General features: G+C 36.2%; 1 protein-coding gene across 1 annotated transcript in view; it reads right to left on the bottom strand.

The window, feature by feature from the left end:
* Nucleotides 1–17,500, bottom strand: part of LOC136834167 (carboxypeptidase B1-like) — a 41,530-nt gene that overhangs the window by 6,210 nt on the left and 17,820 nt on the right. The window contains exons 5-6 of the mRNA XM_067096432.1: nucleotides 6,094–6,183; nucleotides 1,068–1,152 (exon numbers count right to left, since the gene is read on the bottom strand). Coding sequence (XP_066952533.1) covers nucleotides 1,068–1,152; nucleotides 6,094–6,183 — 175 coding nt within the window. The remainder of the gene's footprint in view (nucleotides 1–1,067; nucleotides 1,153–6,093; nucleotides 6,184–17,500) is intronic.

The raw sequence follows: 17,500 nt of genomic DNA on the forward strand, positions 1-17,500 counted from the left end.
GTACTTAGTAAACAGCTGTTTTATTATCCTTCCGTAATGTTACCTCCCCTCCTCAGTGAGCCAGTGATGTTAATTAACAGAAGTGCATATCAGGGATTCCAATCTAAGACTTTCTGCAACAGATGTGGAATGGCCCCAAATGTTATAAGAACATCATTATCCTTGCTTATGCCTGAAGAGCTATCACCATCTTACCACACTTCCCATAAGGAACTTGAACATGCTGTCACGGTTACCCCAATAATCGGATAGATGAAGGAATTAGTAAAGTCACTGATAGTCAGAGCTCTCCATCACCAATGCCACCCGAAAGACAAAAATTCTCATCATGCTCTACTATATAACTTACATATTTTGAGCACTACACATCAGAGTTTGAGCGTGGCTTGTGTGACATTTTAAATGGGAATTTCACACTTAACGCTGACTAAGTCATTGGAACTGATAAGTATAACAAGTCCATGAAGACATCAAGCATTTTAACAGGGAAAACTTGCCCCTCCCAGACACAAAAAATAGACGTAGTCTACTAGTTTCCGCATTCTGTCAGTGTAAGAATCACTTTTCATCCACTGGTGCATGAATGTAACCCACAACCCCAATTTTGTCTATTTCATTTCCACCTTTCATTGTATTTAGTGATTGCCAAGTTCTGCTCTGATAGTAGGAAACATTAACAGCCTATATATATTCTATTTACTACACCTATTATAAATAAAAAAATCTTCCAGTTTTGGTCTAATCATTGTTAATAGAGCTTACATATGAATACTGGACACCTCACAGTTAATCTTGGCCCAAAAGACAAGGAAATTATTAATATAATAATAATCATTCAATGCTAGCTCAGTGCCAATTAAGAAATTACGCATTTTCAAAAAATTATATTAATGTTACCAGATTAATCAAAATATATGTAGTTACTGAATAAAATAAAGATAAAATCATTCAACAAAATTATCATTATTTTAAATCTAATAAAAGAACTGCCACGTTACCAGTGATTTCTTTAAAAACTGAAATTTACCATTGCAACTAAAGCTAAGAAACACGCCAGTATTACATACATAATGCTTTAGCAGCGTTGCCAACAGTATACGTAGCTTGATTTTTCCTTTCAATTCGTTTGGCCATTTCTCTGCCAGCTTTTTCCTGAAGGATGAAAGTGTTTTCAGTAATAACTACACTAAAGAAGAATTTAAATACCTAGAAATAAAAGTTAAAACAATCAAAATCCCTACTTGTCACTGCCTAAAAACTTCTTGAATAAAGTAAATGCATTAATGCTTGTATATGCTTGAATTTTTTTAAAGAAATGCTATGATAAATTAATAGAAATAAAAGATAATACAGTAATTACAACAAAAAATCCTCCGATTTACACTGCAGTACTTTTGACTTAAACTAATGAATGTATATCCATTTGACCCACAATGATAATCGGCGCAAAGCTCATTTTCACCTCATAATGTGACTGACTTTCTAGCCTTGTATCATCAAATAATGAAGTAATGACTCTTCATACTGATTATGTGAACATTGTTCGAAAATAATTATTCGAAAACAGATATTCGAAAAACATTTATTCTAATGGAAAATTGTTAGAATGAAATTTATTCGAAAGGACAATTATAAGAAATGATAATTATTCGAAATGCAAAATTCTTTATTCAAACGACGTGCAAAAATAACTTATTTATTCGAGATGTAAAATTCTTTATTCAAACAAAAGTGTAAAAAGAATAAAAAAGCAAATATACAAAAGAAAATTATTTGAAATAAAAAATATCTATTAAAATATATTCATGATAAAATAAAACTTACTTATAAATGCAAGTTATGTGCTACAGCGCGCAAATACTCTACTACTGAATACACGTCAAAGGTTGCCACTAATTTGTTTAGCCTTTCATTTAAGTCACGGCATTTCTTGGAACTCTTCGTAGTTTGGCTCCCTGCTCTTAGTTTTGCAATATGAATGTCTTGCAAATCCTGCTCTCCTTTTAGAGCGTCTAGGAACTTCCATATTGTTGGATGATGCGATGACACTTGCTGTAAAAAACCTTTGTGCCATCCTGCAAGTGCGTTGTTAGTGCTAGGCAAATCAGTATTGACTCTCTCAAAACAAGACCACATACTTATTTCAAACACAGGACTACGTCGATGACGTCTTGAAGGACGACCGATCCATGCATCTTCAAAATAATCTAAAACAGGATTTACTATTGAAGGATACATATTTGAATCTAAAAACGCTTCAAACCATTCAGTAACTTTGTCTACGGGGACAAAGGCTAGCCCTAACATCATTCGAATTCTTAAAGCAAATTCGGAATCTGTATCATATCTCACCTTTAGACCACAATCACAACTCTTTCGATACAAACACTGGCCTAAGTGGAAAAGGCAACCATAATGAGAAGCTGCGTTAAATTCTTCTTTAACAGCAGTTACAGTTGCAAGTTCGAAATCTGAGGTTATGGTTGAAACTTGTAAATTTGGAACCATAGACTTAATTTGAGGAGACAATCTTCTATAAGTTTCTGCCCTTTTATCTGGAAGTAAGGCATAGACTACGGGAATGGCAAAGTTATTCTTCAGAGCATGTACTGTATATAATTGTTCAAAGAGCTCAGGTACAATTTTAAATGTCCCATCCACTTGTAAATGTTCACTGTTCTCAAGTATACTCAAATTATTCTGGGTTGAAAAAATCAGTATCCTGTCATCGTAAGGACCTGAATCATATAGCAAAAATAGCTCCCCTTCATTGGTTTTAGCCTGCTCATTAGTTTAAACAATTTCCCTTCTATGAATAGGATTAGATAAGCCTGCTCTCTCCTTGTCTCTTACATTGTGAATAGTTCGTTTTATAGATCTTATTGCAGGTAAAGCTTGCGCGGCACTTTCACTTAATTGCGGGGCAGCAGTGGAAATGACATATTGAGGAGAATCACGGGTTTCTTAAGCATCATTTTTCACTTGGTTCATAAAACTACGCACTTTGGCGTTTAGCATCACCAGAATGATTAAGTTCACGAGGAACTTTAATCACTTCACCATCATTAGTAATTGCATGGCTTTTGCAATACGATGCGAACTTATTGCACCTTCCAATATATCTTGGTATCAACTTGTTTGTTTTTCACGAATAAAAAAACCATCCATTTTAAGCGTAGGTTTGCCTTTTTCACTTAAAATATATTCGGCCATCTATGAAGGGCTGCAGTACTCTGAGGAAATGAAGTTCTTGGTAGTGGCTGGATGCCTTCGACAACGTTTATTATCACGTCAAACAACAATTTAAAATATCAATTTGAATAATTGCCTATTAGAGTAATTTTCTGGTAATTTCCCGACAACGTTTATTATCATTTCAAACAACAATTCGAATAATTTTCACTTCGAACAATTGCCTATTAGAGTAATTTTCTTTCGAACAATTTTCCGTTCGAATAGCTGTTTTTCGAGTAATTGTTTTCGAATAATAGTTTTCGATTAATTGTTGTCGAATAATTTTCATGAGACGCTTCATACTATCTTACAGAATTAAAACCCAGGCACATGCCAGTACAGGGGTGCTGCTTACAGTTGGTCTTGCATAGAGCAATGTAAACAGTATTATTGGTTCTTTGCAACTTCCTTTCAGCTCCCTGCTGAATTGCCCTTTTCCGTCTGTTTACCATCAGTTCCTTACAATCTCTTTCTCCTTTCATGTCCAACTTGCTTACCTTTACCTTACTGCAAGTTTAAATTTTCAGTAATAACAATGAACTTCCATGCACTAATCATAAACGCCAGGAGGCGTGAGAGCTGCTAATGGCATTAAGTCCTGAAATCTGTAAGAGCAAATGACAGAATGATATTTGTGAAAACATGTAGAGATGTGGCCTTGAAACAGAAGTAGTGAGTGCCAAACTAGAATAACTACAGTCGTTACTTTAATGAATAATGAAAAGAAGACATCCTTATATGCTGAAACTCAATATAGATGTCACATATATATACATTTGAAGAAACTGCGTGAAAAGAAATTCTGACAACAACTTTGCAGAGATCTGGAATCGAGTGGTCAACCTTTTTTTACTTCTTTTCAGTATTGAATTTGCACAAGAAAAACAGCAGCTAGTGGCCATGCTTGTCACTGGTGTCTGATTATTCTTTTAACGTGCTCTAAAGAACTTTTATGTTTTATCCTAAAATTTTTAAGACTTCAACAAGGATCTTGCAAACCATGTAAACCTTTCCTCTGTGGGAACTGTCAGTTTCTTATCAGATGGCGTTCTTTACCCTGCTCAGTGTCTCTACCTTGTTTCTAATTGTACTGTACAGTACCCCTCAAAAATAGATTCTCTTTGCAATTTATTTTGTCCTCCAGGCACCTCCAGTCCTCTTCGGAATGTCATTCCTGTTGTTAACTTACCTAAAGCTTTTAAGTAAATCATTGGTTGGACATGTGAAAGAGTTCCTCATTGGGTGGGTGGGTGCCATTCTCAGCTAGCACTCTGCTGGCCCGGCATTTCATTCTCCGACCGGCCAATGAAAAATTAGAGGAATATATTTTTGGTGATAGAAATTCATTTCTTGCTATAGTGTGGTTCGGATTCCATAATAAACTGTAGGTCGCATTGCTAGGTAACCAGTTGGTTCTTAGCCAGGTAAAATAAATCTAATCCTTCGGGTCAACCCTAGTAGAGCTGTTAATCAGCTCATTGGTCTGGTTAAACTAAGGTATACTGTACTTACTTTGGGAATGTGAAAGTTGAACAATTCAATGCATAAGAAATTTTTTAGTTTTTCCTTCAACACTCCAAACTTTCTGTTAGTGTTTGAGACTTGACTTTTAACATTTTACAATCATGCAATAATTATGGTTTATGAAGTTGCAATATATTCTACCACTATTAGAACATGACACAAAACATGGTCTATATGTGGTGCAATATATATTACTTTCTCGTAAAAAATAATTATTGTATGATTGTAAAATGTTAAAAGTCAAGTCTCAAAGACTAACAGAAAATTTGGAGTGCTGAAGGAAAAACTTGAAAATTTCTTATGTATTGAATTGCTTCAACTTTCACATGCCCAAATAATGATTTACCTAAAAGCTTTAGGTAAGTTAACAATAGGAATGATATTCTGAAGAGGACTGTAGGTGCCTGGAGGACAAAGTAACTTGCAAAGAAGAGAACCTATTTTTGAGGAGTACTGTACATACAATTAGAAACAAGGCAAAGACACTGAGCAGGATAAAGAACGCCATCTGATAAGAAACTGACAGTTCCCAGAGAGGAAAGGTTTACGTGGCTTGTGCAAGACCCTTCTGGAGGCCTTAAAAATTTTAGGATAAAACATAAAAAGTTCTTTAGAGCATTTTGAAAAATAATCCGACACCAGTGACAATCATGACCTCTAGCTTCTGTTTGTCTTATGCAGATTCAGTACTGAAGAGAAGTAAAAAGGTTTACTACTCGATTCCAGATTTCTACAAAGTTGTTGCAAGTTCAGCATTTAGTGAATTTCACGGACTAAATGAATATCATTGTTAAGAGCCTCAAGGAGAGCAGGAAAGACAAAAACAAGGTCCTATTAATTATGACACCATAATAAGTAGATAAACAGATAATATTTTTCAATTCATCAAGTTTCAAAAAACACTGCACCCATACTTCTTCCATTTGCAGTGAGGGCAATATCAAAATAGCTCACTGGTCTTTCGTTGCATGCTTATCCCCGCGTGCTATAGTGCAAAATGACATGCTTTTTCTATGCAAAGAGTTAACAAAGGCCTGTTCTTTAATTTTCATCTTTAGAGGTAAAATGAAAAAGGACTAAATTGCTACACTATTATATTTAGCCAATTTATGGACAATCAAGTTTAGCACAGTTGCTACGACCTGGCAATATTGTAATTAGCAATCCTGTCTTTTTGAAATTGACCCACAATTAATTTGAAGGTAGTGCAATCATGATACTTGCACATAAAATGCACTTAAATAAGCAAGTTACTTGAGATGGCCAACATATAAGAAAATAAATGGGAGAAAGGCACTTAAACATCAGTGTACTATAAAGAGGAAAAAATCCTACCATGCTTGTTGTCAGTGGGTGTGTGACGTTAGCTGAATAACCCCATGGATAGAGTATGTATTGACTATATGAATGGAAAGTTATATATGCCTGAAAATAAAAACTCAATATAAATGCATGAAAAACAAATTACCTAAATTACTTTCTTGCATCTTTTGAGTAATTAATCTCACTAATCTTATTTTCAAAATTATTACAAATATCACATGGATTGCAACAACTAGTTCTGATCCAAATAAGCATATTATGTTTATAAATAAATGTGTATTTTTTCTTGATATATAAACCAATCTTTTGTATAGGAGTATCCTTCAGTGAGGCTGGGGATGGTCACTGAACTTGATAACAATTGGTTAACTGGTGGTTATAGGGTGGGAGAATACCCTTCACTGGCCTGCCATCACTAATCACTTTTGACCTCAGGGACAAAGGGGGTGGTTGAAGTGGGAACAGTAATAAAATGCTCAGGTTTGTATACCTAAGAAAAAGGCAAATTAATTTAAAATTTCATATTTTCTCCCAAGAAATATAAATTATTGCGACAGGTGGGTGACAAGATCCACCATAAGTGGTTGACAAAAAAAAAGTGCTTAGGTACTTTGTCTGCTGCTTGTGATGGGACCTACCTCTTTCAGCTTGTCACGACCCCAAGGATAGCAACATCTGCTATATTAAGTAACCATGTCTCTGAGGATCTCAAAACAGACAGTCAGCTAGGTAAAGCAGCACCTATATACCAGGCAAACAGATCTAAGCTAAAACCAGGGTGGATGCTCTAACAACATACATGGGCTGTTGGCCAGGCTAAAAGAAAGACCTTGGATGTGACCATAGTTCTGCTTTAGACAAGGTGGTGGTCCTATGCCTTTTGCTCTATTGCCCTCTCACAGGATTCTTGAACTAGCAACAGGTATAGATGAATAGGTCGATGTGCTATCATATAAATACAACTGTAGGGGCAATGGTGAGCCACAGGCCGGCTGAGGCAAGGAGGAGAGTGGTATGACTGCAATTAAGCAGATCTTGGTACTGATGAGCGCCAGTCAGAGACCTGTTACACAGAAACCTGATCTCACAAAACAAATGACTGGCAGTAAGGTAACCACTCAAAATTGTAGTCCATCAACCTGCACTCTTTTGCACGATAACAATTTTAGGTCACTTTGTAACCTCTTAAAATGTGGTACAGAAAATCAGTAGATTTTTGTAAGCTTAATCAAAACTGAACTCATGCTGCAAACAAGCTCAAGTGCATTAGCACATAGCTACTAGTAAATGTACTAGGACATCTCTCGTGAATTTCATACCTGTTTGTAGATATGGTAAAGCACTGAATGAGAAGGTAGTGTAACTCCATCCCAAAAACTTTGGGAAAAGCATGGGATAAGTATGGCTGCATGGGAAAAGTTGGTAAACCATTGTATGTAAGAACAATCCTGGGTCTGTGGCAAACTAAGAATAGACTTAGGTTTAACACAATCACATATGAGCAGATCATCCCAGCACTCATGAACACTGTAAAAGAGGGTATGTCACATGTGATCCATATACATACGAAACTAATATTAACTGAACCCTACATAATGGTAGCATTGATTCACTGCACATCCCTAGAGAAGCAAGGGTGATGGGTCATTGCACATACCCAGCCATTGCACTCACCACACCTGGGAAAGTGCTGAACCCACTGTTGGCTGAGGCATGATCTGGAGACCAAGATTGTGCCAAACTAGCAGGCAGTGCTGGCTTAGCCAGGTGTACTTTGTTGAAGCAAGAGAGGAAGAGCCTAAGAAGTTACTTGAATGTGTATGTTCTGTAGATCACGCACATGCAAGGTGAGTGGGTAGCTTGTGATCCACCCAATGTGTTTCTAAAGAAACACAGTAGGTAGAGCTAGTCCCACTGCTTGCACAAGCACAGTCTTAAGTCCAAGGAAGTGGGAGTAAGCAGACCTTGATGATGCAGCCAAGGGTTTTACAGAGGAACACAAAAGGAGGAGCATGGAACAGTTCACCTGTCCATGGGGGATGAGATGGGTTACTAAGTATGCTCAGTGAGGCCTGGGGCAGTGAAGGTATCTAAGAAAGAAGAGGCCAAAAAGGGGTACTAAATATGCTCAGTAAGGCCCATGCCAGTCCAGCTATCAGCTGATAGGTCACCCTCAGGAGGCCAAACACTCCAAGAGACTGGGAAGAACATTCACTGCAAGTCCTATGGTACTTCTAGTAAGAGGCTTAAATGGACTCTTCTTCTGAAAGGAGGAAGATGATGAGAAAGGTGAGAATGAGCTCGATAACAGGGAGGATGAGGAAGAAGGAATGCAATTGTGATTCTTCTCTTTGCCCTTAAACTGTCTTATTCTTCTCTGAGGAGGCAGCAGTAGTCATTGCACTGGACTATCTCCCACAGACTGAGCTTCTGTGGTTGCAGCAACAGATGTAGCAGCTGATATAGTAACAATGGGTGCATTGATCCCCAACCTCTTGCATGAGAAGGGAGTGGACTCAGGTATAGTGAGAGAACAGTGATTAGTAAGGTGTTCAGTGATGAGAGCAGGGTTGGTTGTGGGTATATCTCCAAGGCTACCTCCTCATCTGTAAATACCCAATAGTCATAAATTCTTACCTACAACTGAGTATTAAACAGTGAGATCCACCTAACAACGGAGAGAAGGAAGGTTCACTTCTCTAAACATAACATTAACATTATTTCTCGTGTAACATAAACACTCAAACCAAGAATGCAAGTTCAACTCAGCAGTCATGAGTGCAGCAAGAAGTCCTCACCTATGGAGGCTGAAGAAAAAGTGCTAATTGACGCCCACCTCCAAGTCAATAATTACCAGTTAACTAACTTGTCGTCTCCAGGTTGCACCAAGGACACTCCAGTATGAAAGCCAACGCTTTCTATTTCCATAAAAGTCAAAAAGTTTTAACAAGTTCCCTATATTCTATTACTAATGTTCCCATACTGTATAAGTGATGTCAAAATTTTAATAACTTGGCAGTTGCACAATAATTATAATATCTATGGACAAAAGTATAAATGACAACTTGTCTTGGCCACATTCTATATATGAAAACAATTACTAGTACATTTTACACAATCCATCAAATATGGTGCCAATATGCTTTAATATGCAATAGCAACCATAAATAGTAATAAGCTATTAGTAATTGGAAAAGCAAATTTCCCAGGTTTACACTCTGTAAAAATTGTAAATTTATTCCCAGGGAATATTTGTTTTGATAAAGTATAGAATTTTTTTCTACTTTTAGCCAAGATCAGCTCATCAGTTTGACCTTTTGTTTTTGTAACTATACTTGTTGTGCATATTGCAGGCAGTCATGGTTATTAATCCTTCCAATGACACCAAAGAAAAATGTGGCTATGCAAGTACTCAGAAGGGAATCAATTAACTTTTTCCATTTTCTCTTACCCTTTAATACAAAAATAAATAGCACGATGAATATATAACTATATATACATCCCTAAAAAGCTAAATTATTGCAGTTTTGCATTGTACAAGCAATCGTTCGGTGGCTAATACTTTATTGTAGCAGTGTACTTTCACTGCAAAGGGAAGAAATTTTTGTTTGTTGTTCAACTCACTTGTATGACCTTTTTCTTTTATTTCTCTACAACTATTCTGCATAGTGATGATACTGTAGGGTCCCAATCAGGGCCCTTTGGGCATCCGGCCGCCAAAACAAGGTCACCAACTTTCACCAGAAAATACAATTCAAAGCTATCTTTTTCATGTATTTTCAGAAGTAATAGTAGATCATGTGGAAAAACCAAAACCATTTCTAAATGTAAAACTCTTCAAGCTATTGAAACACATGTAATGGGGACTTTTCCTTATTTTGTACAAAGATTTATTAACTGTTTTTCATGTGTGAGAAAACACACCTTACTGGAAATTTATCTTTCTTGCTCTAAGGTTAGGTACAACTTTTCCACTCGCATTATTTCTGTAATTGCAGTATTTCTGTATTGCGGTATTTCTATAATTTAATTTTATAACAGCCTTGTGTGGCTTGTTTGTTTGCACTACCTGCACTCCTGTGGTTTTGTTTTGCCAGTGTGAGGCAACGTTTGCTGCTAGCTCTTTTGCAGTGTCAGTCAGGTCCAGGGCAGCAGCAAGTCAGGTTCATAGCAGCAGAGACTCGGTTTCTTGGCAATAGAGCAGCAGGGAGTCCTTTGGATGGGTGACAGTTATTACCTACCTGTTGTTTTCGGCGGGAGGTGGAGGACCTCATCATCTGTTAGTATGACAGCTTCCCTGATGGCAGCATGAGGATGTTTTGATGGCTCAATCGTGGCCATCTGTATGAGGATTTGTTCCTTCGGCAGCAAATGGCTGTCTCAACGAGTCAGTCGGGGTTATCTGCTTTGTGGATGTGTTTCTGTTCTGCAGCCAGTGGCTGTATCTATGCCTTGACCGTGTTTGTATGCTTGTCTACATCCTCACTGACTGTGGTGACCATATCGACTACTCTTCGAGTTTGTCTGTTTTTGTGGCATGCTGCTTGGGTGTTATTGATTTTACTGCTCTTGTTTATTATGCTGCTTGATTTTTTATTTGTTATGCTGTAACATTTATTTTACTGCTCCTGTATTGTTTGTTATGCTGACTGTTTTTGTAATATGCTGCAAATGTATTATTTGTTATTGTTATGCTGCCTTTGAATTGCTTATTGAACTATTTAAGATTTAATTATCTTGGTTTTGATTGTTGCTGCATTTGTTATTAATTCATTATATGTATCTTTATTTGATTTGTTTGTAACTGGACCTCACTCACTTGTCCATAATGCATATTATTTTGTATGTGCAATAAATTAATTTAAGGTTGTAGTTTGTGGTTTTGTTCTGGTCTTTCTTTTCTTGTCACTTTTCGTTACTCATTCCAGCCCAGTATATATATATATATATATATATATATATATATATATATATATATATATATATATATATATATATATATATATATATGTATGTGTGTGTGTGTGTGTGTGTGTGTGTGCCTGTGTGTGTGTGTGTGTGTGCCTGTGTGTATGTGTGTGTGTGTGTGTGTGTGTGTGTGTGTGTGTGTGCATGTGTAATAACATGTTGCATGGCCATAGTGTGTGTGTCTGAAGACTACATGAGAATTTAAGCTTAACATGAACAGTTTGCATGGCATAAATAGTATATATATATATATCTATATATATATATATGAGAATTTATATATATATATATATATATATATGATGAATATATATATATATTATATATATATATATATATATATATATATATATATATATATATATATATATATATATATATGAAAATAAGAAGGCCCATATTACACTGTAGTATTACAGAAAAGACATTCATATATATATATATATATATATATATATATATATATATATATATATATATATATATATATATATATATATATGTATATATATGTATATATATATATGTGTGTGTGTGTGTGTGTGTGTTATAATGATATGTTTTATGATATGTATGTTTTCTGTAAAATTAATGTGCTTTCTGTACCTTTGATATACTCTCTGTTATATTTGTCATGTACTGTGTGATAATATCAGTTCTTTGAGAGGTTCGTTTATATCCAAATGGTCAGTAGCTCTTGTGTGCACAGCTGAATGTTTGTTCAGGTGTCAAGTCGGTGACCACAGGAAATCCTTTACACAAGGGGGAACCTAAACCACTTAAGTGGTCAGTTAAAGGGAGATGAGATGACAAGTTTGATAACAGTGGCTAGTCTAAAAGTTTGTTATTTGTGTAAGTGTACAGACAGGATATCCCTGTCAATCATACAGATAAGAGGACAAACCTATATAGCTCTTTGGAGCCAGGGAAAAAATTATCTTGTTTATTTTCCCTACTCCAGGGGAAGAAACTGTTTATTCCTGTTTATCCCAGAGTGACCCAGTTCCAAAAAACGCCTAACTGACAACACGGTTTTTTTTTTCTCATAATAGGGTTTTGAGAAGCAGTTCAGTTAAGACAGAAACTTAATAGATTTAGGTTGGTCTCTCTCTCTCTCTCTCTCTCTCTCTCTCTCTCTCTCTCTCTCTCTCTCTCTCTCTCTCTTTCTTCCTTCTGCAGAGAGTAAAAGTTGTGGTTTCCCTCTAGACATATAATTTAAGGGGATCGGCCGCCTAAAAAAACCCAATAATCTTTAAAAAATTTGATTTGCTGAAAAAAAATTCTATGGCTTTGTATAGGGTTCAAGAATGTGTCCACGAAATATTATGCTAAAATTTGCCGTATTTCTCTAGTTATGGCCTAAAATGTAACAATAACTATATACCCATAAAACACCAGTAGCGCAAATGATTTAGTCTGGTATAGTTTTTGCGATATATATTACGAAACTTCCTTTGAAATGAAATGTATAATGTCAATAATATCCTACTCGGCACCTTTTAGTTATTCCTAGCCATGATAACGCACACGTCATACCATGACGCCGACTGTATGAGAGTTGCCTATAAACTTCCAAGCTAGAAGGACACATTTTTCATGCTCGCTAGCCTTGACTGAACTCTGTATTTTCTGCGGTGTTTTTGTTTTTCACCGTGCCTAAAAGGTCCAAGAGTTCACTTCATGCTTCTAGAATGCGGAAAAGCCAAGTAGAAAAGTCCAGGCAAGAAGTAGAAGAAAGAGTTCAAGAAATTAGTGCCATAGAGGGGAATGGAGCGACGGAGAGAGAGAGAGCTGTCGCCCATCAAACGGCGCAGGCAGCGATCTCTGCTGACCAGAGACCAACCACATCCACCCCTAAACGCCTTTTTATTTGTTCGTCACTACCAAAGGGCAAAGATATTTTAGAAAAAAAAGCAGTAGCTCGGAGGCTGATATTATAGACGATCCTGAAAATAAAATGATCATAATAAGTGAAGCAAGACTTGATGAATTACTTGAATCATGAATCCCTAATTGTGAATGTAAAGTAATTCCCAGGATCCATTTGGCAAGGGATGGATTCGAGACACTAATAAAAAAGTGTAGGCAACTATGATACCCTAGAGTAATACCTTGCAGCAAGATCAGACAGGGGGACCAGGAACCTAAAATTTATAAGAATGTGTCTTAGGCACATAAATAATCAATTAATATTCTTATTTATAATCATTTTGTATTAATTAATACCCAAAAATAAAAATTAAAACCATAGAATTAATTGTAACACAGTCTTTGAAGTCCCTTTTACTTTTTTATGTAACTAAAACTTTGAAGGCCCGTTTCTCAAAACATAAGTTTTTCGCCTTTAAAATGCATCTCCTCCCTTAGTATTGGACCAATCTAAATGAAATTTTAAATACAACATGGGGAAACATGGTAGATTAAAACAAAGCCGGGTATTTTTAATATTTTGAGTTTCTGATTTTTGGCAATTTTTTTCTGTAATTTTCCGGGAAAATTTCACAAAAAAAAAAATTCATATCTCGAAAAATAATTGAAAAATCAAAATCCCCGGCTTTGTATCGAAGGTCCATATGTGTTTTATACGTGGTTCAAATCTCATCCCTTAAAACCAAAAAGCAAAGGAGGAGATGCATTTTGAAAATGGCCATTTTGGCCGAAAAATGCTCTGGCGTCACAAAACCTAAGGTCACTGAACAAAAATTTTTTCCCCAGAAGTTCCACACAATATCCTTTAACAAACCCCCTATATATCAACAACCTGTCGTTAAAAAAGTCGGAAACCGGCCGATCCCCTTAAGACATGAGTTTATTCAAACTGTTAGTGTAACAGCACTATATAAAAATAGTGTTTTGAGCTGCAACAAAGGATTTACTAAAGCGTTCAGAATCTTGTGTAAGGTAAAGTGGTTTTACTTATTTTTACCATGGTCAAATAAAAGAGTCAGATAGATTTTGACTTAGTGAAATTCCTGATGATAAATTTTTGTGCATTTTTGTATGTTCTTGTTTTTGCATTTGTGCGTATTCTTGATTTTGCATTTTTTTTGAGTGTTCTTGTGCTTGCAATTTCATAGTGTTGCCCAATCTTTTATGTTTTACATGTGTTGATACTTTAACATTGTATATATGGTTTGATTTACATTTGTTAAGATTTCTTTTTCAAATCTTGAGTAAATCATAATATTTTAAGAATTATTTAAATCCTATATTGTTTTCAAGTAATGGTAATTTTTTTCAGACTGTGAATTCTAATTATAACTTTTGGAGTTAGAAATAATTTTTTTGTATTTAAAGTTTTAAAAAGACAGTATTTCATTTTTTACCATCTGTGAAGAGGGTTATTTGTGTATGCACAAGGTAAGTGATAGACATGTTTTGTTCTCCTCCCACAAATGGAAGTGAATGAAGACCAGGGAAACAATTATAGTTGTTTGATGGAGTGATGCCTTTTTTTATCTAGTATATCTGAATACCTCACACATAACTTGATAAAGTTAATTTGATTTTTCAAGTGATAAGCAAGTTTTAAGGAATCACTGTTACCTTTAGATTGTTCAGTCGTAATTTTATTGTCATGAGGGTTCAGGTATCTGGCTGAAGTGAGGTAAAACTTTGGATTTTGTAACTAGTTGTGTGATAACCAGGTACTTGGTCACTTCGTGATAATATTATTTGGTGCCCAGAGCCAGGAGAACAAAACAAAATATCACTCTGATTTATGGTTTATACTGGTGGTGTTAGGGATATATTTTGGTAGGAGAGTGACCACATAGTTATTTTGAATTGTATTGTAAAATATTTAGTTGAGTAAATATTTGAAGTCCAGGAGATTTTAACCACTCCATCCATCAGAACATTATCTGAATCTAACCTAAGGCACAGTGGCTTGCTTTAGCAGTTGCTCGTATGGGTAATGTGACTAGTGATATGATTGAGGCACAAAGCAAATGTATTGCAATTCAAGCATTGACAGACTCTGTAAACCACATAGAGAGTTAAGTGAGGCACATGAATTGTTGGATGCAGCTGAGATAGAATTTACATATAAGCAAGGGTAAGAGATTGAGAACAGTGATGTGGAGGCAGAGCTTAGACATTTAGAAACTGAAGAAAATTTGTGTAGACTGAAGGTGCTAGGAATCAAAAGAAAACTTTCTTAAGCTGCAGATGCAGGCTGAAAGAGAAAAAGAAGACAGAGAAATAGCAAGGAAGCAGGAAGAAGAAGAAAGAGAAAGAGCAAAGCATGGAAGGGAGTTGGAGTTAACCAGAGCTGGATCCAAATTACCTGTAACCCCATATAACTATATCCAAGGTAACTCAGACCCTGTGTTTGATGTAGTAAGAGTGCAGAAATTAATTCCAAAGTTTACAGAAGAAGCTCCAGATGAATTTTTTGAGCCTTTTGAAAAAGTAGCTACAGGTATGGGATGGCCAGAGGATAAACGGTCAGTCTTGTTACAGTGTTCTCGTTGGTAAAGGAAGAAGTTGTCTATTTAGCCTTATCAGCTGATCAGTGTAAAGAGTACGGTGTACTGAAACACAATGTGTTACAAGTTTACCAGATGACCCTTGAATATTACAATGAAAGATTCGGGTCTTTGAGAAAGGATGACAAGACAACTTTCTTGGATTATGCCTATAAAGTAAGAGGATGTTTCAAGCGATGGTTGGAGTCCGCTAAAGTTAAAACTATGAAAGAACTTGAGGAGTTAGTAGTCTTAGAGGAATATCTGAGAGGAATTCCTGAACGCATAAGAGTTTATTTAAGAGAGAGAGAGAGTTTAAGAAACTTGAAAAAACTGCTACACTGAGTGAAGATTATAATATCATTAGTAGCAGAAGGAATTATAATGTCAAGTACCAGAACCAACAACTCATAGGTTATAGGTCTCAATCAAATTTTTGGAACATTGATGTAAGAAACCCTTTTAGTGACTATGCCAGTACAAAGCCAGGATATACCCCTCAGCAATCGAATGGTAAACCCTCACCTTCCAGTTTCTCAAGACAGACACAGAACACTAATGTTGTCTGCTACAAGTGTGGAAGAGTAGGACACTAAAGTCGAGATTGTTATAAGATGCAACAGCAGACCTGTGCAGGTACCAGTTAAAATATTATGTGGTACAGGAGTAACTATAGTGTGGTAGTTCGTGATGCTAACCCACAGTTAGAGAAGAATCTCACAGGAGATTCAGTTATTTTGAAGGGTATAGGAGGAGAGGAAGTAACTCCTATGTGTTGCTTGCATCTGTCCTGTGAATTGGTGACAGGAAGTATTGATTTTGCTGTACAGGACTCACTAGCTGTTGAAGGTGTACATGTTTTACTGGGTAATGAAGTTGGTGGTGTATCCTTCGTTCTTTGTCCTATAGTGACAGACACACCATTGAGGATTAGTCCTACAGTAGAGTTAGAGAAGAAAAACCTCCACCTGTTTCCAAGTTGTGTAACTACCAGGAGTATGAAGAAAACTACATTTGCAAGTGAAGAACTGAGGAGTTACCTGTACCAGCAGGATCTTTGAGATCCATTCCAGGAAAGTGAAGGTTTCCCTAGTGCTAGTAATGAAGAAAGTAACCAAGAAGAAGAGGATCCAGTTGACACTGAAGATACTCAGCATAGTCAAAGTGTTCCTGAAGATGGTAGTGAAACTAAAATAGCAGAGTTAGCGGATATTGAGAGTTCAACCCGTAAAGTTGGTCAAGTGACTAGAGAGAAGCTAATAAAACTGCAGAAGAAGGAAACAACGTTGGCTGATTTGTTCTTCAGAGTTGTTGATCAAGAAGAGATGCAACAAACTCCTACCTGTTATTATCTAAAGGAAGGAATGCTAATGAGGAAGCATCAACCTGCAGATATTCCAGGAAATGCTGAATGGGGCGAATATCATCAAATTTTCATTCCATATCAGTTGAGGAAGCAAATGGTAGCAGTAGCACATGAATCTAGACATATGGGAATCAGGAAGACAGTTGAGAAGATTATGAAATATTTTTTCTGGCCTGGACTTCACATGAATGTTAGCAAATTTTGCAGAGAGTGTCACACATGCCAGATAGCTGGAAAACAGAATAAAACTATACAGAACGCCCCCCTACAACCCGTAGGAGTTAAAGGAGTTAGGAATGCTTACCAAGAAAGAATGGGATGTTCACCAAATGAAATGATTTTTGGTCGAGACGTGAGTGGTCCATTGAAGATTCTTGCAGAGAATTGGGAAGAGAATCAAGAGGAAGTCCAGGAGAATATGTGAAACCTTGAGGAAAAGGTTAAAAGAAATTAGAAAATTCTCTTTAGAAAATTTGAAAATAAGTCAAGGAAAAATGTAAAGGAAATATGATGCTAAGACTAAGCTAAGAAATTTTAGTGTTGGACAGCAAGTTCTAGTATTCTTACCAGTGAAAAGATTTCCCCTAACAAATAAGCTTCAAGGTCCTTACAGGAT

Source organism: Macrobrachium rosenbergii, chromosome 53 (genome assembly GCF_040412425.1).
Source record: "Macrobrachium rosenbergii isolate ZJJX-2024 chromosome 53, ASM4041242v1, whole genome shotgun sequence".
In the NCBI taxonomy this organism is placed as follows: Eukaryota; Metazoa; Arthropoda; class Malacostraca; order Decapoda; family Palaemonidae; genus Macrobrachium; species Macrobrachium rosenbergii.